This window comes from Styela clava, chromosome 8, assembly GCF_964204865.1.
Source record: "Styela clava chromosome 8, kaStyClav1.hap1.2, whole genome shotgun sequence".
Lineage (NCBI taxonomy): Eukaryota > Metazoa > Chordata > Ascidiacea > Stolidobranchia > Styelidae > Styela > Styela clava.
The window spans coordinates 13,748,275-13,773,482 of NC_135257.1; the positions used below are offsets into that span (position 1 = coordinate 13,748,275).

The 25,208-nt window shown below is 35.1% G+C and overlaps 2 protein-coding genes across 5 annotated transcripts in view; one reads left to right on the top strand and one right to left on the bottom strand.

Moving 5' to 3' along the window:
* The first annotated feature begins 2,344 nt into the window (after positions 1 to 2,344).
* LOC120346273 (uncharacterized) overlaps positions 2,345 to 25,208 on the top strand; it is a 198,745-nt gene continuing 175,881 nt past the window's right edge. Inside the window, exons 1-6 of one of the 3 annotated variants that reach the window (XR_013477621.1) lie at positions 2,345 to 2,653; positions 2,919 to 3,160; positions 3,411 to 3,550; positions 3,891 to 4,125; positions 4,291 to 4,637; positions 4,714 to 5,478. Coding sequence is in view for 2 of the 3 variants with exons in the window: in XM_078115312.1 (XP_077971438.1) it covers positions 2,494 to 2,653; positions 2,919 to 3,160; positions 3,411 to 3,550; positions 3,891 to 4,125; positions 4,291 to 4,637; positions 4,714 to 4,966 (1,377 nt within the window). In the remaining variant the exon portion in view is untranslated. Of the gene's footprint in view, positions 2,654 to 2,918; positions 3,161 to 3,410; positions 3,551 to 3,890; positions 4,126 to 4,290; positions 4,638 to 4,713; positions 5,530 to 25,208 lie in introns of those variants that run through there. The other 2 variants (XM_078115312.1, XM_078115313.1) reach the window with 2 other exon arrangements.
* On the bottom strand, positions 6,347 to 24,991 carry LOC120345439 (uncharacterized). Of its 2 annotated transcripts, XR_013477547.1 has the most exons (29): positions 24,773 to 24,991; positions 22,182 to 22,312; positions 21,993 to 22,115; positions 21,062 to 21,154; positions 20,851 to 20,993; positions 20,611 to 20,762; positions 20,447 to 20,535; positions 19,775 to 19,917; positions 19,541 to 19,593; positions 18,674 to 18,822; positions 16,342 to 16,396; positions 15,876 to 15,922; positions 15,279 to 15,310; positions 15,018 to 15,076; positions 14,607 to 14,638; positions 14,354 to 14,404; positions 13,396 to 13,444; positions 13,077 to 13,118; positions 12,655 to 12,736; positions 12,005 to 12,052; positions 11,355 to 11,415; positions 10,719 to 10,778; positions 10,204 to 10,266; positions 9,749 to 9,807; positions 8,708 to 8,762; positions 8,193 to 8,243; positions 7,748 to 7,837; positions 7,169 to 7,257; positions 6,347 to 6,759 (listed from the first exon to the last, which is right to left on the bottom strand). XR_013477547.1 is itself a non-coding variant. In XM_039414891.2 (10 exons), exons 1-10 carry the CDS (start codon positions 24,867 to 24,869, stop codon positions 18,707 to 18,709), a joined length of 1,140 nt encoding a protein of 379 aa, XP_039270825.1. In that variant the 5' UTR covers positions 24,870 to 24,991; the 3' UTR covers positions 18,193 to 18,706. The 2 variants fall into 2 exon arrangements, 1 of the variants encoding a protein (XP_039270825.1); XM_039414891.2 differs by lacking the exons at positions 6,347 to 6,759; positions 7,169 to 7,257; positions 7,748 to 7,837; ... (14 more) ...; positions 15,876 to 15,922; positions 16,342 to 16,396 and having other exon boundaries at positions 18,193 to 18,822.

Genomic DNA, 25,208 nt, shown 5'->3' on the forward strand with positions numbered 1-25,208 from the left:
AAGCTATTCGGTCAACATTCACACTCACGGACAAAATCTGTTTTACGGAAAAAGCCAATAACATCTTCGATGTATTGGCTATTGTCAGCGATCAATGGTGTAGGTCAGGGTGGTCCAAACCCAGGCCCGCGGGCCACATGTGGCCCGCCGCTTCATTATCTGTTGCCCGCATCACATTCGGAGTGTAATCAAAAAATCGCATTTCGTGTTGTTTCGTCATAAAATTATTCAGAAAAATCTTTTGACGTATTGTCATCACTATTGTCACTGAATTAAATAGTGTTATGGATAGCTGGGGAAATTAGCGATGTTGAATGATGTGCTTGACGGTCTAAATTGTTATTTGGCTTTTTAACTTTTTGGTCGGGAATATATGCAAACAATATAGGCATCATAGAAAACTAAAAATTGAATGCAGATCCTATTAGCCTAGAATGGCTATGCCTGATAACTATGTGTTTGCAGGTGACCGTACATTTGAACCCATGCGTATATCCACGGGTTCAATCTATATGCGGGTGCTAAAACCCATGGGTTAGGGTTAGTATGGGTTTAACTATCCGTGAAACAAAAAAAATTCCATAGGTGCAATAGCATACAGGTGCAATTGTCATGGGTTCAAATGTACGTGGGTTCAAATGTAATGGAACCGTGTTTGCACAATAAAGGTGATTGTTTTGTATTGCACCGTTTACCTATTCTTGGCACTATTGTGGCCCGCGAACAATGCAAAAATAATTTCGTGGCCCGCGGAGCCGACAACTTTGGATGGACCACCCTGGTGTAAGTATTTGAACACAAGAAAAAAACCTAAACCTCCGATTGGAGAAGAGCGTGAAAGACAATACGCACTGTTAGCATAATTATTCGCAAAACAACATTTGTTTACAGTACATCGAAACCTTGCATTGCTTTTTGACGAACATTTAAACAACCAATAGAAATTTCGTCACATCATGCGAAACTCGGCAACGGTATAGTTTAAATTCTTAACGGACTTGGTCCCTTCCGTGTCAGTTTATTTGACTATAGACAACAGTAAAGCAAATTAACTTAAAGTTGATCAGAGGCTCTGGGTTCAAGCGGCGGTAATATCAGAATCCAAAACCAAGGTCCACGACCTAACAAACTGGGCAAATCAAGCATGGTTTTTCAAGTCTAATAAATGAAATCATCTTTAGGATGCAAGTTGATAGAAGTTGTTGAGTTCAGCTAAAAACAAAGTTTTATAGCAGCAGTTTCCAACCGGGGGCACAGAGTAGTCGGAGGGCCAAAATACCAGGCGTCAAATTTATTTTAATGCGACTTCGTTTGCATACATTTTCCTTTATAAGAAAGTAACCTGTTCTCCTCGGTTTCATTACCAGATAAGTTATTTCACAGGGTAACTTTCTTATGCATGAATTGTTTGATCATAATGAGGTGCAGTGTTTGTTTCTCTACGAATTTTGCGAGGTGAATTAAATGAGCGAGTAGAAACCCATCCCATGTGAAAAAATAATTAGTGGAGGAGAGATAACAGAAAGGGCTAAGGCAAAGTTATTTGCAAATTTCTGAAGCCAGGCTATAGTCATAAAATCAACGTCAATGTCTAACGTTTATTGTTAATTCAGCACACGCAATATCTCGTTAACAGAGTAAGACTGTAATAAATTTACCATACAACTAACTTTATATAACTTTTGTTATTTGTGGGGTAGGGAGGTATAACACGCAGTAAAAGGTTGAAGAAAACTGATCTAACATTTGTGAAGTATAATTTGCCCATATACTGTTTCAACGTGTATGACATACCAATGAATTAGTTTCTTGCAACGACGAGAAATCATATCTGTCATGATATAATAAGTGTTGCAATATCAGCATATAATATCTTATAACAATATCACCAAAGGATTATAGGACTTGCTGAAAAAACGACAAGTTTCTCAAACAGGGAGTCAATGAGTGCTGATATCCCCCAAAAGGGGGCCACGAGCCATAAAAGTAGAGAGCCACATTACTAAGGTTTCACGCCCGCTAACGATAGACAATTTGCACAAATAGCCTTCCACGCATCCAAACCCCAAAACAGAAAATTAAACACAATTTGTTTTGCTAGATTACGGCATAGCTTATACACGAGAAACAAGTCGAGTTCTGTCTCTCTCTTAGTTTCTAAGCCATTTAAATACGGCCCTACATTTAAACGTGATACGGTCAACAATTCCGGTTTGCCCTATGAATGGGAAGAAACTTGATTTTATTGTACAGTATATAATGGGAGCTCACTCAGATGGAACGGCGTACGCACAACAGCGACAGTTAAAGTCTAAACGTATAACAGTCAGCGTGATTCATGTTGTAGAGCGCAAAGCAGAAGTACCAGAGAAGTGTATTTTTGCATTTCATGGATAGGCTACAGCTTTTTCACATCGAAGGTCTTTGTTTTAGTATAAGACCCGCTAATATTTTACTCGGAATTGCGTTTTTAGAAATAAATACATAGAGATAATGAATGTTTTAAATGAAATTTTGGAAGGTCTTGAATTTGCTTTCCAAAAACACGAAAAGGAGATTGTCACCGAGCTTGCTGCCGACAGGCTACTTCATTTTATCGGAGTTTATCTCATTCTTGTTTTAGCTGTGCTTTCAAAAGCGTTGGAAATCTCAGGTACAAATGTCTAAAAATTGTTTGCCAGCCAAAGTATATAATATTATATTGCACGTATTATTTGTGGATTTTGTTACAGTAATGGGAAAGACCCAAAAATTCAACTTTCTATGAGTTTCGCACATTTTGTGTAATGAACCCACCAATATTCTCTAATAATACTGACTAGTATCCAAAATAAACCTGTTTGGGAGAGTTGTAATTGTAAGCTATAAAATAATGTTCGTGAAGGTACATGTGAGCCATATATACTTTCAATATGCAGACGAGAACATATCATGCTTTCCCGTTGATAACACGACAAAATTAGGGACAAGTTTTATGAAGTATGCAAATAGTCACTGTTGGTACTCTTCACGTGTGACCACTGAATATGGAGACGAAAATACTGCTCAGTATCGAAAATGTCTGACTCGAGAAGACAGAGCCCGGGAGGAGTTATTGATAGATAATCCAAATCCGGTGAATTCCTTCGTTCAGTGCTTATCATATTCCCTTTTATTGCAAGTAAGTTAAGTTTGTTTTTGCACATCTACGTTATTTTCATTAAATTCAACTAAATGCGATACAATTCAAAATACTCTCTATACAAAAAATAATTCCGGGAGCGATTATAATAATCGAGCTTCTTGTCACACGTGAGTGTCATTTGAATTTTCACTCTAAACCTCATGAAAATCCCAGAAATACAGTGAGTTTTGTTTTATATACAAACTAATGTTATCAGTGAAGTGATGTCTTTTCAATTATATTTTAGGCATTACTCTTTGCAATACCATCGGTATGGTGGCACCATAGAGTCGGAGCACGTCTGATTGGGCATCTACTTTTTGTAAAATCTTTCTTGAAAGAAGTCTATGAGAATTTGAGAAATATTCCAGCTGGAATATATCGGAAGTGAGTTGAATAAAGGGATAAATAACTTGGATCTGGTATCGCAAAAACTGTATTGCTGGTAGTATACAACTCACCACAGTGTTAAATTTTCAAACATAAAATCATATTATGAAATGGCATAACAAGGTTGACTCAAATAACACGAAGCGTCTTTTTAACAATAAAGCTGTCCTGTGACGATAACCTGTTCGATCGGAGTCAGGCTAGAAGTTTCGATGCTTGGTGTTAAATTAATACAGCATTTCAGGTCCAATCCCCCTCAAATAAAAACGATTACAAGGGATTTTTTTGTAAAGCTTCCAAGAGTTTTATGGTATGATCATTTATCACCTCAATGCAGGTTGCCATATGATAAGGAAGGAAACTATTTAGATGGGTGGGGAAAATTTAAGCCTCGATACAAACAAGAGCACCAAGGAATGTCAACTACACAAGAGAATGAAAACGATTCGACTAAAAATGCTGGAACGATGGACATATTTAACAGAGAACTTACTTTGAATGAAGTCATTGATGTCGCCGTCAATAGTGATATAAAAGAAGAAGAAAAGGAACAAAAGACGCTCGACACCAACGTGAGTCACTACTCATAATAGTAATATAGATAATTCCAACTGAACTACAACCAGTTGAAAAGTGAGAATCGAATCAAAAACATAATTACTATACCCCAGAACCACGTGACTGGTACTCTTTCACGTAATTTCGAATCTGAATTTTTTGTTTCTTATATATTTTAGGTTCAGGAAGCATATAACCGCATTTGTGGTTCAATGAAAGACAGACAACTGTTTTCAATGCTTTGCTACGAAAATTTTGCATCTCTCGAATATTATTCCTACATAATGTCCGTCCAATCGTTGACTTCAACGCCAGCTGCCGACGGAGATCGAAGAGGTATTGTACCTCTTCAAAAGGGAATCTGGCGTCAATTCACGCATAAAGACAACTTTACGGGAGATTTCCTAATACGTTCCTACATGACCATGTGCATTATGAGACTGGTGTTATCATTCGTGATATTCATTGTGCTGTGGATTATTTTCAGTCAGTCGTTTGCGCCAACATTTTCGACAAAGTCATTCACGTAAGTTCAGTTTTTCGGGCTCGGCCGTCTGGAGGATGACAAGAATGTTAGATCTAACATACTTTTCGCATTTCAGATGCGACCTCCCACTTCACAACTTGTGCCTGGTTTGCGTTATAAAACGACACTGGGATGTTACAGCATTGTTCTTAATCGATGTATGCGTCATTTTTGTATATTTCGGTTTGTCAGCATTTCAGTTTTACTTCGTTAGATTCGGGTCAAACCGGGCAGTTTGCCACTACTTAGAAGATATGAAAGACTCCATGAGCGTTGCATTCTTGTCGGCATGGAAAGCCAGTCAAAGAAGACGAAAAAAGCAATCGTAAATAATACATGTCGCAAATTTGTTCAATTTTTAAGTGCGCATCTAACATTTTAAATATCCAAATTGACGACAAGTAGCCTACTGATCAATATCAGCCAGTTTGGAATTGTTTAACTAATACGATTTCGAAATGCCGTGCAATAGATGTAAGAGCAATAAACAACAGCCCAGTGGCGTAGAATCCACCCCCGCGGGAGGGCCCACAGCGCAAAGGGGCCCAAGCGGTTATAATTTAGAAATGTAAGCCGCAAAACCAAAAAATGCATTGCAAAACCAGTAATGCACATCTAACGTTGATGTTAGTTCTGCTTCTGCGTTTTGTTACGTAACAATGCCAGGGAGTCATCGATTTTCGACGTCTTGTGGTTTGATCGCACCGGCAAAATTACGAAGGCTGTCAGAATGATGTCGAAAGCAAGACCTCTCAGTGGCGCACAGAAACGTAAAAAAAGGGCTGAAGAGGAAGCACTAATGAAAAAAATTAAAGTAACCAAGATAAACGGCAAATTTTATGTTACATTATTGTTACCATTGCCTTTTAATAGCGACATGTTATGCTTTTTGACGAAATAAAAGAGCGTTGTTTTAGCTTATGTCCGAGAGTTTTTGGGGTCATTTCCATGCAATATTTTTGCGGGGGGTGGGGGGGGATCACGAGAGTCTTGCTACGCCACTGCACAGCCTATCTTTCTGGTGTCGTTATGCCAGTGTGTCAGTTTTACTTGAGCAATAGCATCATACGTATACGCTTTTACTTGAAGTGATGCGTGAATACGGATTTTCTGCAATATATTCGTAAAACACTCGGGCCGAGGTCGTAAATAAGGATTCCGCCTGTCACTACCACGAGGTCGAACGGAAACAATCACTGAATTTCCCTCCAAAGCAAGTTGTCACAGCCACATCTGATGAAGGCCCACTTTGTCAAAGTCAACTTATTGTCTATCGGCTACACCGGTTTCCCAAACTTTTTGGGCCGCGGACCTCTGTTTGGGAATCTTATTTTTGACGGGCCGACATCCCATGTCGTATCAAATTCTGTGCCTAAACGAGACAAGATAACTCGCCTGAATCAATACATTAATATACTGGCAGGCTAACTAACGGCAATTCGATAAGATTATGATCTATTTGTATGTTCTCCGAGATGTTCACTGTTCAGACTCTTTTTATATCTCTGCGCACCCCCTGTGCAGTCATAACGATCGCGGACATTTGTTTGGGAAACCTGTAGCTAATTTACCACTACGAACCTTTGAACCGCGCTCATAACCTCCAAACCACAAAGGTCTGTGGGTATACATTAGATACTGTCATCCATATCGGGACTTCCAAGGCACTGTACATACCCAACAAAAAAGTAACACAATTTAAACACATCTTATTATAGGAAGCGATCTGCGTTTATTCATTGTTGTAGAATACGAAGATGCATCTAAAAAGTGTGAGGATTTCATTAGATACATAAGATTTATTATTGAGGCAGTGACGAGATATCTTGCTTCATCAAAAGTCGAAAAAAAGTAATTTTTTCAAATAACTTTCATATCACGACATTTCAATCAGATGCTTAACAAAATGAAGAAGCCACATTTAGACAAAATTGCCATCTCAGTAAATTTTGCGAAACGGGTTCAGTATATATCATTCACACCATATGTGATGGAATGTCTTACTGGCGGAATTATATATATCATCATTGATGGCTTTTAACTTTTCAGTTCATATTATGACAATTTACCTGCAATAAATGATAACTATGATTCGTCTGACGGCTTTTACTTCAGAACAATGCTGAAAAATAAAATACCCAATTAAGTTTTAGCACTGGAGCGATGACTCCTAAAATCCTATTTTGGCAATTAAACTTGTGAATCAACAAACAATTTCTTTTTCAATATCAAAAAATGGTATGTTCGAGCTAAAACACATCGAACAATACAAAAACCTTATCCCTAACAGAATCAACTGGTGCTTTATGTTATCACATCTTCATTTTAGCTTCCTCCTAAGGCTTCAAATAGAAATCAATAGCCTCAACAAACAAAATACCAAACAGCCATCTCAGTAATTTAGTGAAACGGGTTCAGTATATATCATACACACCATATGTGATGGGATGTCTTACTGGCGGAATTATATTATCATCATTGACGGCTTTGCGCTTTTTTTAATATTTTATTCATAATTTTAAAAAATTTACCTTCTCTTAATAAGTGAAAACATCAAGGTCATTTATGACAAGTCAACGGACAAATCATCACCGCAAGTTAGAGATGAAAAATCCTGATCCTGAAACATGGCAAAAAAAAATGTAGATATGCGTCAAGAAAAAGCGAAAATGGAGCAAGTCTAGAATCATTAAATGAGTCGGTAAACTATTTTGAATAACGATGGTAGCAAAATCATCGCGGAGATTCAACCAGTAGATGAATTGCATTGGGTATTTTCAATTCAAAGTTTGACACGTCAAATTATATTCAACCAAACACGATCAAATCACACCAAGATAAAAAGAAATGTTCAAAGTTAACAAACAGATTTTAAATTAAAAAGGCTTTACAGCAGACTTGACAAAAGAAATGCAGGAATTGCCATCTCAGTAATTTTGCGAAACGGGTTCAGTGTATATCATTCACACCATATGTGATGGAATGTCTTACTGGCGGAATTATATTATCATCATTGATGGCTTTGTGCTTTTATTATAATATTATTCATATTTCATAATTTTAAAAAATTCCCTTTTTTTATCAATATTCATAATTTAAAAAACTTTTACCTGCTCCTAATAAGTGGAAACATCACCAGCATCTATGACGAGTCAACTGACAATCCTCACTGAAAGTTGGAACAAAAAAAAATCCTGATCCTGAAACATGTTGAAGTAAGTAATGTAAATAAGTGTCTAAAAAGACCGATAATATAAAGTACATCCAAAATTATTGAATGAGCCAGTAAACTATTTCAAGTATTCTTAGCTGAAAAATAATCAAGAGATTCAACAGTAGATGAATTGCACTGGGTATTTTCGATTAAAAAGCCTTTACAGGGGACTTGACAAAGAAAATGCAGGGACTGCCATCTCAGTAATTTTGCGAAACGGGTTCAGTATATATCAGTCACACCATATGTGATGGAATGTCTTACTGGCGGAATTATATTATCATCATTGATGGCTTTGTGCTTTCTTATTATTACCCATTATTTAAAAAAAATTTACCTGCCTTAACAAGTGGAATCACCAGCATCTATGACGAGTCAACTGACCATCCTCACTGAAATGTAAAAAAAAAAATTCCTGACGAGACTAAAACAAGGCAAAGGAAATAATGTAAATATGCATCTAGATTCAGAAAGGACGACAATTAAGTACGCCTGAAATCAATAAATGAGCCAGTAAAACTATTTTGACTAATGGTACATGAAAAACCATATGAGAGAATCATCAGTTGATGAATTACAGTAATTTTGGTTCCAGTTTTTGTCATGTTATCACATTATATTTAAAATAACATTAGCAAATCGCACCAAACTAGTTAAAAAAGCCTATCAGGTATCTCGACAAAAAAATGCAGAAATTGCCATCTCAGTAATTTTGCGAAACGGGTTCAGTATATATCATTCACACCATATTTGATGGAATGTCTTACTGGCGGAATTATATTATCATCATCGACGGCTGATGGCTTTTTTGATGCTTAATGATATATTTCATACTATAAAAAAACATTACACACACCTGCCTAAAGTGACATCACAATCGAAGACGAGTAGACGAACATTCTTTCCTGAAGCTGAAAAAATATTTGATATAAATATAAAAAATTTGAAAACTGGGGGATATTTACATACCCCCCTCTGCAATTAAAATTGTGACCTAAAATGAACTACATTCTAGTCAAAAAAAGTTTTAAATAAGCAAGTTCAAAGCCTTACAATTTCAAATAAACAATGCAAAGCCTCTTTAAAAACTTTACAGTAGGTATTTGAAATTTCAATGCTAGCCCAATTCTCGGAATCTTGCCTCATTATATAATATAACTTGTACTGTGATGTATCAAGATAGAAAGTGATGCAAAACAGGTATACAGAAGTAGGACAATCATGTTAACAATAAAGTTAAAAAGAGGTGTTCGAAGTTAACAGACTTTAAATTTTGAAAAGGCTTTACAGGAGACCTGACAAAAAAAAATTTAGGAATTGCGATCTCAGTGATTTTGTGAAACGGGTTCAGTATATATCATACGCACCACGTAAGATGGAATTCGTTCCTCCTACAATCGAATTTAACTAAATTTATCAACGACTCTAGCAATTTTATACAGATTTGAGGCCCATGGCCCACAGGTTGAGAACCAGTGGTCTAGAAAGACCAATAATGAATAAAGTCTAAAATCCATAAACGAGCCAGTAAAGTTTTTGTGACAAATGATAGTTGAAACCATTGAAGAAATTCATCAGTAGACAAATTACATTTGGGTATTTTTGATTCCATTTTTTGTCATGTATTCAGATTAAATTTAACATAACATTAGCAAATCGCACCATTAGCAAATCGCACCAAGCTAGTTGAAAGTTACCGACTTTAAATTAAAAAAAGCTTTACCGAAATATCGTCAAAGAAAATTAAGGAATTGCCATCTCAGTGATTTTGCGAAACGGGTTCAGTATATATCATCCACACCATATGTGATGGAATGTCTTACTGGCGGAATTATATTATCGTCATTGATGGCTTTTTAATTTTTTTATTATTATTCAGAATTAAAAAAACTTTTACCTGCTCTTAATATGTGGAAACACTACCAGCATCTATGACGAGTCAATTGACGATCCCGACTGAAAGTTGGAACAAAAAAAATTCTCTTATAAGACTAAAACGTGACAAAGCAAGAAATATAAATATGTGTCTAAAAAGACTGATAATAAAGTACATCTAAAATCATTAAATGAGCCAGAAGTTATTTTGAGGGTAGCTGAAAAACCATTTGAGATCCATGAGTTGATGAATAACATTCCAGTTTTTGTGATGTTGTCACAGTATGTATAAAATAATCTTTACAAAAAATGCAGGAATTGCCATCTCAGTAATTTTGCGAAACGGGTTCAGTATATATCATGCAAACCATATGTGATGGAATGTCTTACTGGCGGAATTATATTATCATCATTGATGGCTTTATTGATGCTTAGTTGATATTTTTAATACTATAAAAACATTACACTTACACATACCTGCACAAAGTGTCATCACAATAAGAAGCATCGAAGAAAGACGAGTAGAATTCTTTCCTGAAGCTGAAAAAATATTTGATAGGAATATAAAAAATTTGGAAACTGGGGAATATTTACACCCCCCTCTGCAATTAAAATTGTGATCTTGAATGACTTATAATCCAGTCAAAAAAAGCTTTAAATAAGAAAGTTTGAAGCACTGCGATTTCAAATATACAATGCAAAGCCTCTTTCAGGAACTTTACGGTAGGTATTTGAAATTCCAGTGAATCCTGAAACATTACGTAATGTATCAAGATTGAAAGTAATGCAGAACAGTCATGAAGAAGTAATTAGGTTTTAATACTGACAAAAAAAAACAGAATAGCCATCTCAGTAAATTTTGCGAAACGGGTTCAGTATATATCATTCACACCATAATTTATGGAATGTCTTACTGGCGGAATTATATTTATCATCATTAATGGCATTGTGTTTTTTGCTATCGACTATCATCTATGCTACTTAGTACTTACCAGTTGGAACACTACAAACGACCATCTTTGGTTACTTCTTCCAGTTTTTCAGATCTATACCTAAACAGAAAAACATATAAAAATTAATCTAATATTTTCTCATAGACAGTTAACCAAACAACAGTGAGACGTAAAATGTACTAAATACATATAATACTTCAAAAAGCATTCCATTCTGGTAACTGAATTCCCAATAGATTAGAACTTTAGCAACTAAAGTTAAAACTTTAATTCTGCTTTAAGATCTTCACTGCTTATTAACGCGCAAGTTGTTAAATGAACAAGTTGCCATTTTTCATGGAACATCTGTTACATAAAGAGGACTAGATATGGGAGAGTGGTTGCAACGGCTTAGATAAAAGAAAATTAATTAGCACAAAAGTCTTTTAAGATTGAATTATATATTGAATTATATTGAATTAAAGTTAGTGTTCACTATATATTATGGCTTACAAGTGATGTTTTCATCCCAATTTCAACTAAGATTAAGTACTGCCATATCAGAAAATTTGCGAAACGGGTTCAGTATATATCATTCACACCATATGATTGATGAAATGTCGTACTGGCGGAATTATATTATCATCATGTATGGCAGTATTACAGTAATATTATCCAAAACAACATTCTATTTACCATTCATCAAGTTGGTATCAATCCTTCATACAGCAGCATCTTGGTCACATCTGATGGAAGACTGTAGTAGTGAAATAGTAATAAATGGCAATTAGCATGTATGTACATATATATTGTTACTATTTACAATATACATTAGCTTAGTTTCAAAAATATCTTGAACACCAAAAAACATTAGCAATTATTCTAATTAGTCTATTTCTACAGTATATCCTCACTATTCCACAAACTGACGTTTCATTTGTGCAACCAGGAGAAATGTTACATTATCCAAAATTATAACAAATCACTTAAAATTGAGAGAATTCAAGCATTTGAATCTGGTAAACGTAGAAATGAGGAGACTGTTTAAAATATTGAAACTAAGAATAAAGCAATGATCTGATTATTGAACAAAGTCAAAATAGTAGAAAACATGCAAATACAATACTACATATTCAAATAATATTGTTAGCTTTATTGGAGACCGCCCTGAGTTGACATATTCTAGCAAGGCAGAACTATGAAAAGCTGATATTCTATAGCAGCCATGTATAAAGCCAAGACCAAGCTAATTGCACAATACGCACAAAAAGCAAGTCAATCTTGTACAGGAACAAGATAGCAAAATGGCTGCATGAAACATGAATATAATTTTAGTAAGGAAATACCTTGCACAGTGTAAAAACAAAAGTCCTTTAACACTGATATATACAAATCTAAAAAGAATTGAATAAATTGGTAACGTACAGCGTGATCAAATTGACAGAAGGCAAGCATTTAATACAGAAATTGTGTCAACTATGAAATCAAATTTTACGCTAATTTGACGGATTACACAGAAACCAATGTTAAATGATTACAACTTCGGAATTCGTATGCGGATAATAAATATTCACACAAGATACCCATAGACCAATCTAAAAACTGTTAGCCTGCTATACACAGCACTGTGATTACTCGACAACACTGTACCTACGACAGGCTAAGTCTCATGCTTGTATTGAAAAACTGGAAGACATCAATATTGCCGACATCTATATGGTATCACTTACTACACAAAGAAATGACACCTAGACTATTTTGGTTAAAATCTGTATCATTGGGTCATACCAGGGCAAATACAACCCAGTGGCACAGATACTAACCAAGCGGTCATGTCGGCATGGAAGATATAGGACAGACATTTGCAAAAATGATTGGGCTGTATTGGACTTATTTTACCAATCATCAATTACGCAATGTAATTGGATACTGAAACAATGTACATTACATTTGTGTAAATTGTCAAAAAATTTCATGCAGAGATATAAATACTTACGATAATGTGTCATCCACATGTCTTATGCAGATATTGAGCTGGATTACTGCATTCAGTTGTTAGAAGGCAATCCCGAAGTTCACTGTATAATGCCATAAATGCTATTCAGACACACACCAACAGTACTGATGGTTAAATGCTAGTTGATATAACTTTAAATGAAACCAAATTCCCTCAGATTGTTTCCCTTTTTTTCCACAATATAAGTTACTTTCAAGCAACTTTCAGTCCACTACTCACACATCATCGGGCAATGGTTCCATATTTTATTAATTCCAGGTTTTAATACTTTTTGTCACTAGCAATTTCAAAAATGAAGGTTTAACAGTCTTCCAAAAATTTAGATCTTACAAACATTAAAGCAGTTGAGAAAATATGTATAAACTAGTTGTGTACTCTGTAAACATATTAAGTTTCCTCACTTTTCCCAAGGAACTATTTTTCTTCACAACATCTTGCCACTCCTGTCAAAACAGTTTAATTGGATTAGATTTGACATGAACAAATAATATATCACACATCATCCAATTACTGCTAGCTTGTAATTTATGGAAATAGTATATCGAGATACAACCAAACCAATAAACTCATTGCTCAGAAAGACTTAATCTATCATATTTAAATCAGATAGGGCAAGTCATTTACTATCATCAAAGCGTGGCCAAGAAAGACACAATTCTATCTGCCTGAATCAGTTTTAAATACTTTTGATGCATTCTAAAATAAAATGAAGACAACTACCTTACTCAATAATTCTGAATCATCCAAGAGTGGTAGTACTGATGCTCCCCTATGTAAAGAAAGTTTAATTGATGAGCTAACCAAGAATAAAATGCTTAAGGTACAACTTAGCTCAATATTTGATCTATATTTGTGAATTACTTTAGAAAAAGGTTCCAAAATAATACGCTGAATGCTCAGATAGACTTATTCTATCATAATAAAATCAGATAGGGCAAGTCATTTATATCATCATGGCTTTGTAAGTAACACCATGATTTCCCAGAGTATTCTAAATGAACATCTAAAAAATAAACACTAGTTTTATTTTTATCTGTTCTTAGTTATCTAGACCAGTGGTCGGCAACCACCAGGCCGCGGCCCAGTACCGGTTCGCAGAAAGGTGACACAAAAACTGAAAAGGGCCTAATAACACCTCTACAATCTAACCACAAACCCTGCGACTAAAAACAGCACCCAACAGAGAAAACCAGACAAACACAACGCATCAGTTATTGCTAAACGAACATCAAGCATTACAGAGATATAGATACATCATTCAGCCATTGTTACCTTTCACAACATCTTTTTTATTCGAGGCCGGGTTTTCAATATTGGCAACTACAAAACGAAATATCGAAGTAGGCTAGATGTAGGAAACACGTGGCTAGATGTAGGAAACACGTTACGTGTATCACTGTCGACAATATCTCCAAATTGGAAACTGTTAATGGCCAGCAAACAAATAGAAGATCTCGCATTAAATAGCATCACCTTTGATTTTAAATATATTGTGATCGTAAATTTTCAAACGTGTGTGCTTTATTACATAAGCTTAGTTCATTTGTATAAAGGTGGTCCGCCAAAATTTTGATCAAGATATACCAGTCCGACGGTTAAAAAAGGTTGCCGACCACTGATCTAGACGAACCAGCCCATATATCTCATTGCCATATTTTTGAAATTGATAAATAAATACCTCCGGATAAGTATTCCTTTGCTTTGACACACTTGAATGCTTCCCATAGATCTGAAACAAGTCAAAATTTGTTTGAACATAACGAACATTGCAATTAATCGAATAAACTATTGATAATTCCCTCAGATTGTTTCCCTTTTTTTCCACAATATAAGTTACCTTCAAGTAACTTTCAGTCCAATACTCACACATCATCAGGCAAATTGAAACATCGAAATTTAATTACAGTAAACAATTCAGTACATAAACTCACCATATACCTTTCATTCTGCATAAAGGATCAGCCTGTAAATGATAATGAAATTTTTTTGAACAAAATACTATGAGGTCGTAAGCTAACATGATACTGTTGAGTACATGAAGGAAACTTACTCAAGGTAAGCATTGGCCCAATACGTGATCTATACTTGTGAACTACATCGATAGAAAAAGGTCCCAAACTAATATAGTGAAGGCTCAGAAAGACTTATTCTATCATAATTAAATCAGATAGGGCAAGTCATTTATGTCATCATAGCTTTGTAAGTAACAGCATGATTTCCCTGAAGAATTCTAAAACATTTGAATAATGAAAAACAAAGCAAAAACACAAATATTATTTTTATCCGTCCTAAAGTTATGTAGACAAACCAGCCCATTATCATATTTTTAAATTGATAAATACCTCGCAGATAGTTATTCCTTTGCTTTGCTTTGACACACTTTGGAATGATTTCCATAGATCTGAAAAGAGACAAAATTTGTTTGAACAAAACGAAACATTGCAACCAATCAAAGAAACTATTGATAATTCCCTCAGATTGTTTCCCTTTTTTTCCACAATATAAGTTACCTTCAAGTAACTTTCAGTCCACTACTCACACATCATCGGGCAAATTGAAATATCAAAATTAATTACAGTAAGAAATTCAGTACATAAACTCACCATATACCTTTCTTTAAGCAAATAGGTTCAGCCTGTAAAAATAATGTGATATAAAAACCAGGATATTTTGAACAAAATACTAACAGGTCGTATGCTAACATGATATTGTAGTGTACATGAAGGAAACTTGCTCAAGGTGTAAGCCAGCATTGGCCCAATACGCGATCTATACTTGTGAGTTAGATTGGAATATGGTTCTGGTATATTACACTGGAAGCTCAGATAGACTTATTCTATCATAATTAAATCAGATAGGGCAAGTCATTTATATCATCATTGCTTTATAAGAAGCAGCAATACAGCATGATTTCCTAAAGGTATTATGAATATTCTGAAAAATTGAGTATTATTTACTATATGTCCTGAGTTTTGTAGATAATTTGGTCAGGGGCATACCCAGGGTTTGGGGTGTCCGGAGCTGCAGGTCGGAACCCTCTATTTTGAAATGTTGAAACATTGAAACACTTTTAGAACAGTCTCAAGACTCTTTTTAAGGACCCACACTTTCTGCCCGAACCCGTTAACTGTTACAGTTTAAATCTGAAATTTCCCCTTTTGAAAACTCTATCACACTCATCAACCATAAAGAATATATACCTCATGCTCATAGTAGAATCTTCAAAATCCATTGTTGCATTCATGGCCTGTAAATAAGATTGAAATTAGGAATGGGCCAATTTTCATAAACTAAGTAAAAAAATTGATCTATTGCAAAGCTACATACATCAGAGCTTCTTCGACTTAATCTATCATTATTATTCAGATAGGGCAAGTCAAAAACATCATCATTATATGGAACATTAGCATTAACTTAAGAGGTTAACACATTCAAAAAAAATAACACAATTGATAATAAAAAAACAGTATTGTTTCTGACACCGTACATGTTTTTGTTTCAATGGAGATGAGAAAACTATATCCTTAAACATTTCATGAACGTGAACTTTTGCTTTATGCACGAAAAAATTCATCAAGAACTTTAATTAAGATACAATCATACAATTTATGTTAACAGGAGATTAATTTCATAAGCTATTCAGCTTATAACGTAATTGAAACTCACCAACAGTATTCACATCTGCAAGATTAGCACATCCATTCATTAGCAACAATCCATCCTAAAATCAAGAACAAGCATAAGCACAGAATATAAGTTTATTAAAACAACGTAATAGTAAGTACAATAACTTTTTTTTAATAGTCATCCTTCATGTTAGATATATTATATCAAGTGTTGGTCACTTTAGAAATACAATGAAAAAAGATTCTTTGATCTGAAGTGATACAAAGTTCATATTTTGCTGATAATTTACAACTTAATTGAATGTGATACAAACCAAATTAAACCACACCTTTAGCTTCAAATAGAAAATAATTTAACAATTTTATCGCTACATATTACAACCAATAAAAGCTTGGCATTATATTAATGGTAGAATAGTGGTTGACCACTGGAGATGTGCATATTGAAGGTCAGATTTACCCTACAATTCATTTATATATGGAGTGTTGTAAAACTTTTTTTCTAATTGGTTTTCTACGAGTTATCATTTAGTTTCATCAGATTTTAATTAGCAAGATGTTTGAATTTTCTATTATCTGCTTTTAAAATTGATTGAACCTTTTAGAACTGAAACTAACCAACAATAAAGTTTACTCATTCTTGAAATAAATTTCATCAAAAATTTCTTTTCTATATTTTCTTTAGCTGACAACTATTCCGGAAGTTCACTGAACAAATGCTTGATTACAATATGCTATTAATAATAAAAATGCACATATTCACGGCAAGATAACGCACATGAAGATTCACTTTCGATACTGATTTTTTGATTTAAAGACACTGCCAGAGCATGGGTATAAAAATAAGATAACACACATTTTCTGTCTGGTCCTGGTAAAGTACTATTGAAACATAATTATGCTAACATTTGATAAATAGGCTACATGGACATAAGAAAGTTAATGTAGTAGATTGAACTGAATGCAAAATCGATCATGAAACGTTTTCATTATGGACCCAAAATTAGGCAATACTTTACAGGGATATACTTTATTAAAACAGGAGAATTGTTTAAAACATTTTCAAGCGAAAGAATGAATCCAAATTTGTCTACTTATTACTCGTGCAGGTATAAAATGTGAATTTTAAATTGCTGTACATTACCTTTATATTAACACTAAAGTGTCACGATTTTTTCTTTAAATCCTGGAGGCTTTCATGTTCTTGTTTGAAGATTAGATTTTAACAAAGAATCACTCCCTATTTTCAGTTGTTTTGCATCTACTTTTATGTTGATTCTTCAGTTGGGCTTCTTATTTTTAGAAGCATTGATACATATTTTTTGACTTTGCTAACCAGATTCAGCATGTTGAACTCGTTTATTATATACTTAGTAGAGGAAGTACACGTTAATTTGTTGAGCAGAGCGTCAAAAATCATGCACCGAACTTATATTTAAACTCATTCGCGGACTGGTCAGGTTTTATAATTACTGGAAAAAGTAGCTGGAGGATAGAAACTTGGTATTTGACAAAAGTCATTTAACGAGGTGAAATACCAAGTCTTGTGTCCAGCTACTTTCTTTCATCTGTTAGCATTTATTTTACTTATCAGTAATTTTCCCCTCAACTAAATTTATAACATTTGCAGTTTATAACAAGACTATACAGATAATAAAATTAGGTTCGTACACCTGAAAGAACAAATTGTACAATTAATCCAGCATTGTATAAAAAATTTACCTGCATGATTTTATCAATTTTTCCGTTAGTAAAGTTTCTATTTATATAATATTAAATAGATTGTCGTTGATATTGGGGCAATTACTTGGCATTATCAAACGGGGATATTCAATCACAATAAGCCCTTCGAATCGCGACCAATGGCTTTACTTAAAAACGGAGACAGTCATTTGGCATTTTTTGTTATGTTGTTTATTTTATTGTGAACGGATAAAAAAGTAGAACTTACACAATACAGATTGACAAAATAATAAAAGCATGGCAGTTCAATCTTAACATTATTACCCATATGCTTTTCACAAATTCATGGTATTAAAATGTTGCAGTTTGTACAATTAATTTGATAAGTTAGGTGTCAAGCCGGAAGCCTACAAAAATTTAATAGTGAGAAAAAAATATGAAACACTGAGATTGAAAACTTGATACCGGTGGGATATTAGAAGGCAAACTGTTATGAAGACTACTTGTTCTTTCAGATTAGATTATATGCTATTTTTAAAGTTTGTTGTGTAGCTTTTATGGATTTTAATTCTTCAATCATTATGTCATTTTTTAAACCTCACATCAGGTAATTTGAAGTTATTTTAGGATTGTTTTTCGTTTTGTAGGTTATGGTTATTTCTTGCGTTTTCAGTACAATGAAAACTAACCAGGAAAGAGTTCATCATATGAAGATGGAGCAACTAATACGGCTTCTGACGACCTCTCATACCACCACGCATCTTTCCTCTGAACCCTTGGCCTCCGCCGAACGAAGGTTTCACAGAAGGAACCATGGAACTACCATTTCCATAGGCATCTGAAATATAATGAAAACAATGTATATGATCTGTTACTGAGCTATGTGGATAATGAGAAAAGTAATTTCAATGCCATTCGCAACATATTGTTACGAATGGGGATGGATGTGTTGTGGCTACCATCAATTAAATGGTGGCCAATACCGAATAGTTCACTAAATACATTCAAAATTATTATTTTCGAATTCGAAATATTGAACACATTTTATGTCCACAGATTGCTGTGATATTTTAGAGCAGTAATGCTTTTATTTTTGCGTAAGTCGGCTCACCCATCAGTTACATTGCACAGAATTAAATTCATAAGGCAAGCATTATTAATGCTGTCATCAGTCAAGGATTGGAATATTTTGCACAACAGAAAATCACTCTAATAAAAAGTCGAAACTTTCAACATCATTATCAAAATTATTTGCCAAAAAGCGGGAGAAAGCATGAATTATTTTTCCTAATAAATCAACTTGTTTTTTCGATTTGTGACAATTCATTGGGTATCGATAAAGCTTTACATCATTTTCAATTTTTCGACGTAATGGAAAACATTTGTAAAGTAGAGGCCTTGGCAGTTATACAAGGCGTGCACCCCCAATTAAGTGCATTTTGTTTTATGTGAAAACTTCCCCACAGTATGTTAAATAGTTCAGTTTGTGGTGACGATGTAAAAATATAGAAAAAATGATAGGCCATAAAACACAAAATGAACATATCTTATCTTACCAAATGATTCGGTTCCATAACCGTAATCCTCATAACCAGTCTCTGCTTCATACCTATGAAGGAAAAGCAGGAAAATGACAAAACACATGAAATACAAGAATTGTAAACATAAACCTATTTTTTATTTGGAATAAACCTGTCAGTTTTAACCTTCAAAGTCTCTTACATATTTTGAATTAAATTAAACAAAATATTTTTAATCACTTCCCCAAGTCAAAAAAAATGCTATCTTACCCGTCACCATACGCCACAGCTTCTGCCCCATAAGCGGCAGCATCATAGCTTGCATCATATGTGGCATCGTATTCTTCATAACCAGTCGTGTCATATGCACTTGCAGTCACGGCGGAAACAGCACCATAGCTTGAATCATATCCCTGTAGACATGGAAAAAGTTTATTTTAGTCTGTAGCATTTGTCATAAGCAATGAATAGGTCCAATATGATGAATTTTAAATAGTTATTCAATTATACACCAACCTCTTGCTTTGTATGGCGGTGTTTGTTTCTCCTTTCTGATCTACTTTCATCTCGGCCCTGTAAAGAATTTTGCTAATCCCACAGAAGCCAAAATTCTAAGCTAAACTACACCTTCCTTACTGAAACAAACGCCAAACATTCCTCACCACCACTAACTCGTACTCATTGTACTTATCATACTTTCACAAACTTCCCACGACTGACAAGAGACAAACTAAAATATTTTAAGCTTATCACTTGCTACTAATTGTCTACGAGTTGAGTATAATGATTGATTACTTTTCGCAGTCCAATGCTTCTGTCGAACTTGCCTGCTAAAGCTGTTTCGGTATTCATCAAAACTAATACCAGAAAATAGTAGCACTATCGATGCAACAAAAGTCTAATATTGAACATCGAACCAGAACGAATAACTTTTAAACTCACATAGTCATCGGTGTATGCATCCGCTACTTGACTCAGTTGAGCATATGCTTGACTCTGCCCTCGACCAGCACCACGTCCTCTTGATGCACCTTAATAACAACAGTTACGATTTTTGACATACGATTATAAGTAAAATAACAATTACAGCACAAATCGAAACTTACCTCTGGCAGAGCCACGTTGACCACCTCCCATACCTCCACGAGAACCTGTAGCACCTCTCGAAGCACCACCACCTCTCATGCCACTTCCTCTAGCACCGCCTCTTGGTCCACCCCCTCTCGTACCGCCTCGTCCACCACGGAAACCACCAGAGCTGTGAAGATATGAAATATATTGATCATAGAAGAGTTCTATTCTGGACTCTTGTGCTCGAGCAACAAAAACACTGATTTTGAACATACTTTCCCATTCCTCCAGCACCTCTTCCCGAACGCATTCCAGTATTCATGCCTTGACCACCTTCATATTGTTGCCCTTCAGCCTGTTCATCGATTACAAGTAATTTCTGAATTTCAGCACATGCACGTCCAATGCTGATATATGCCTAAAGATAGGAAATTCATTTACTGTGTATACGTTAGATTTTGAGCCTTGTTATTTCAATGAACCTACCTGTGGTAGAGGTGCATAAGCACTGATGTGTACATGAAGAGGATAGGCTAGATGAGCATATTTTGGATCGTTCTGTGCATGCAACTCCTCGGCCTGTATAGTACGAATGCAATTTTTAATAGAAAGTATACATGCAGTCAGGAATGTTCAAATACATTTAAGTTTTTTATAATTATAAATATAAAATAATATATTATTTTTGGAATAATTCGAGAAAAGTTTCATTTACTAGTTTGACATTGAGCATTCCTATGTCTACTCATAACAAAATATAGGTTTCACTCAACTACGCAGAACTTGAAAATTAACCAATACAATGTTTATATTTTTTTCTGCATTCCCAATTTTTATTTGTACAGATATAGAAGAATAATGGGGTCTTAGAGTGTAGTTTCGTACCTAAAGCACTTCTAGTTGGCGTAGCATAACAACTTTTGTACATGTTAATCCTGACCCGCATCTGACTGCGTCATCCGAAAGCTATGTTACCACTACATCACAGTGACATAATAGAGCCCTTCACACTATATGAACTGTCATCCAAGACGCACAGACGATGACCCGAAATGGAGCAAGCTACTCCTCTCGTTTTGCCGTCGCAACAATCCCGATAGGAGAGAGATCGCTGCTGTTAGTGAGTTCTTTATTAGCAGCGCAGATGCCATTCCGGGCGATCGTAGGTATACTTTGGCAAGCTCTATGACGTGATTGTAACGTCGTAGTGACCTAATTTTTGGATGGCATAGTCAGGTGTGGGTTAGGATTGACGTGTGAAAAATTTGCTTATTATTATGCTACATCCACTAGAAGTATGTTAGGTACGGAACTACACGAGACCCGAAAAATGTTATTACATAAGGCGTTCCTCTTATAAAAAACCATCCCTCTTATCTACATCATAAACAACATTTGTTAAATGTGGCAATATTACTTTTTTACGATCTCTTTCACGAACAGAACCCTTGCCAAGCACAGCAATCTTTGTTCCTGTGACTTCTTGAATTCCTTTCATTGTGGATCCACCTGGTCCAATCAATCGACCAACAAAATTTATCTAAATATATATTGTCATTGATTATCAAAGTATTTTGTTATAAAGAATAAATAACACAAAACTTACTCGTGGATGTTTCTCAGTAGGAACTTTTATGTCTATTTCAACTTTTTGCATATTCCCAGTATCGACATCTATCAACGTTTTGGCTGAATCTTTGGATTGTGATTTTAATGGATTCTTTATTCTCTCAATTTCTATAAACAATATCGTTAGACATTTTCAAAAGTTAGAAACTGTTTTCATTTTTTCTTCTGTAAATCGGATTATTTTTTTCTGAGGAATTCAATGGTGAGGTTTTTAAAATATATTTTTTTAAGTTTGTTGTGCCGTGTCGGTTTGCATCGATATGGTCGTTAATCAAGGCCCACACAGTCTCGTGAAAAAGGAGTTTGCACCCACTGTTATAATTGATGTCTTTTAATGGAGGCCTTATTCTTAGAATATAGGTATGTTACAAAAAAATTAAAGTTCATCCGATTTGAATAAAAATTGTGCCAGTGGATAGATCCAAGTGAAAATAGGAAAACAATACCAAGTTTGTAAAACATTGTCAAGAAATAACAGAGATATCGACATTTTAGAATCGACAGATAGACCAATTTTTTCCATGAGGATTGTATTAGGCCGACTCTTTTTTCCATGAGGATTGTATTAGGCCGACTCAAAATCTGTGACCGCAAGAATGTCAGACTGATAAACAACAGAATGTATCTCGGCTATTCTTGAAGGTAATCGAAAAAAATTTGGAACAAAAAGATATCGTGAATAAAACCTAATGCAACAAAGTTTACAAACTCTTTTTGAATAAGTTATCTGCTTTCCAATTAATTATGTACGAGAAAGTCTCCGAACTTCACATAACCCCTGGTCGGCAACGACCTTCCCAACTACGCAAGTCCACGCATACGTGGCAATTTAACTGATTAAGCGTTTTTCAATCCAACCTTACTTGATGAACAATTAATTATCATTTAATATTCCTTTACTCGTAAGACATTTACCGCTCTTAGTGCAACGCAAAACGAGAGAAATCGCTGCGAGGGAAAATGTCGACTTTCAAGCGATAATATATGCGCGTTGACAGACTCATGCTAAAATCATACTACCAGTGTCTTGAATCAATGTGTAGCATTTCGTAAACGTACGCGAATTAACTTATTTTTTATAAAAACTTAAATGAATATGAAAAAAAGAACACATATCAATCACTAATCTTTCGATGTGCGTCACATCTATGCAATATTGGATCTATTTCAGGATTCTGGCAACAGTCATCGAGGCCGCCGGAAGATCGTCGTAAATCAACGCTGGAATTGTACATTTTAGTTTGGCAGTAGTTCGTTGTGGGGATTATTCAACAATGGTCTGATTGAACAAACTTCATAAAAACTGGTAAGTATTAAGTTAGGAGAGAAAAAAGCGCATTTTGTATAATTCCTATTAGAACAGTAGAATGGGAGAACTGTGACATAAGGTGGCTTACCCACTTTGCGCCACGACCTATTTGCGGCAATCAACTTCATCGATCTGATTATTGCCAAAAAAATTAACGAACCGCGACGATATTTCTCACACGTTATCGTCCACTTTTCCCTCGTAGCTCTATGAAATTACACTAAAATGCGGCCACAAACAAAAAAGTTACGACCGAAAACCCGACCGAAGAAAAAATACGGACCATTTTTTCATCTCGCCAACTACCCATTGTCACATTAAAAAAACTTGAAAATCTATACAAATATAAGAGATAAGGTAGAGTTGTGTTTCTTTTACCCATCTTTTAATTTTCGCGTTTCTACATCTAAAGGATGGGGAATAGGGGGGTGCGCATTTCCAATACGTCGATAACATCTTTGTCGACCAATTTGCGACCACCGTGTTTTTGTTTGTTTGATTGCTGTGGTGCGATGCTTTGTATATAATTTGACGAGTTTTGTTTGAAATAACCATGTTATTAAAATATATGATGGTCAGAAATGCAATTAGAAGCCCAATTTTTTCATGCATGGTTGCGTATGCTCTAGTCTCGACACAGCAGAAACGATTTTCAAGGCTTGAAATCCGTGGTCGCACACTGGTCGTTCGGTCGCAAATACGTCTTCCGAGTGTCATACTTTGGTGGTCTGTATAGCTTTAACCCCTGGCCGTATGAAGTTAATTAGAGGTTTAGCGTGTGGAATAAATGCCAATGCACCTACGGCGAAAAAATTAACGGGTTAGAAATATTGGTTTGTTTTATAAAGGTTTGAATGAAATCGTCCGCAGACTGGCTACACCACCCTACTGATTTTTGAAATTGTAAAAAAGATCAGAACAGTAATTCCAGATTTAAACAAATAACAGAATAAGGTTAACTTTAATTGCCCACATATTAAATACTGAAATAATCTTACAAAGTGATATATAGTTCATGTGTTTGCAAAGTGAATGAAGGATTTAGTCTACTGTCTGACTGTGATACACTAATATCAATACTGCAATAACCACATATTTAATTACATATCAACTTATTAAACACTGATATTATCGGTACCATTAGGCCTATGCAGGTATAAAATATTAATCACATTTGCCTGTTTGTTACCGGTACGCAATTTTTAAATTTGACAAATCACATATCATAAAACAGCAAAACTGGAAAAGGGTTTCAGTACCTTCCTTCATCAGTCTCAAAGCATGGATGTATGATGAGTCGATGTTGTCTTTCTCCGCCATCAATTCTGGTAGATATTTGCTGTCGGCCTGCTCCATTTTGCGAACTTGTGGTGCTGCCGTATACTGAAGTCGAACAGAAAATGACGTCGAATAAGCAGGAAACGCCGGACGCCGAGGTTTTAAGAAAACGTGAGATAGTTACGACACACACGCGGTTCTGAATGACAGAATGCGCATGCGCAAATCGATATTGAATTTGAATTAAAAAAAAGGAGCCGCCACCAAAGCTCCGTGGCATCAATGACATTAAACTACATGATGCGCAACTCCGGCATTTTTGGCCGAAGATCGTATTCGATAACACGCTCCAATGCACATACTTTACGAGACGAGAACGAGCGGATGTGTGCTGTTTTCAAGGCATAGCACGAATGG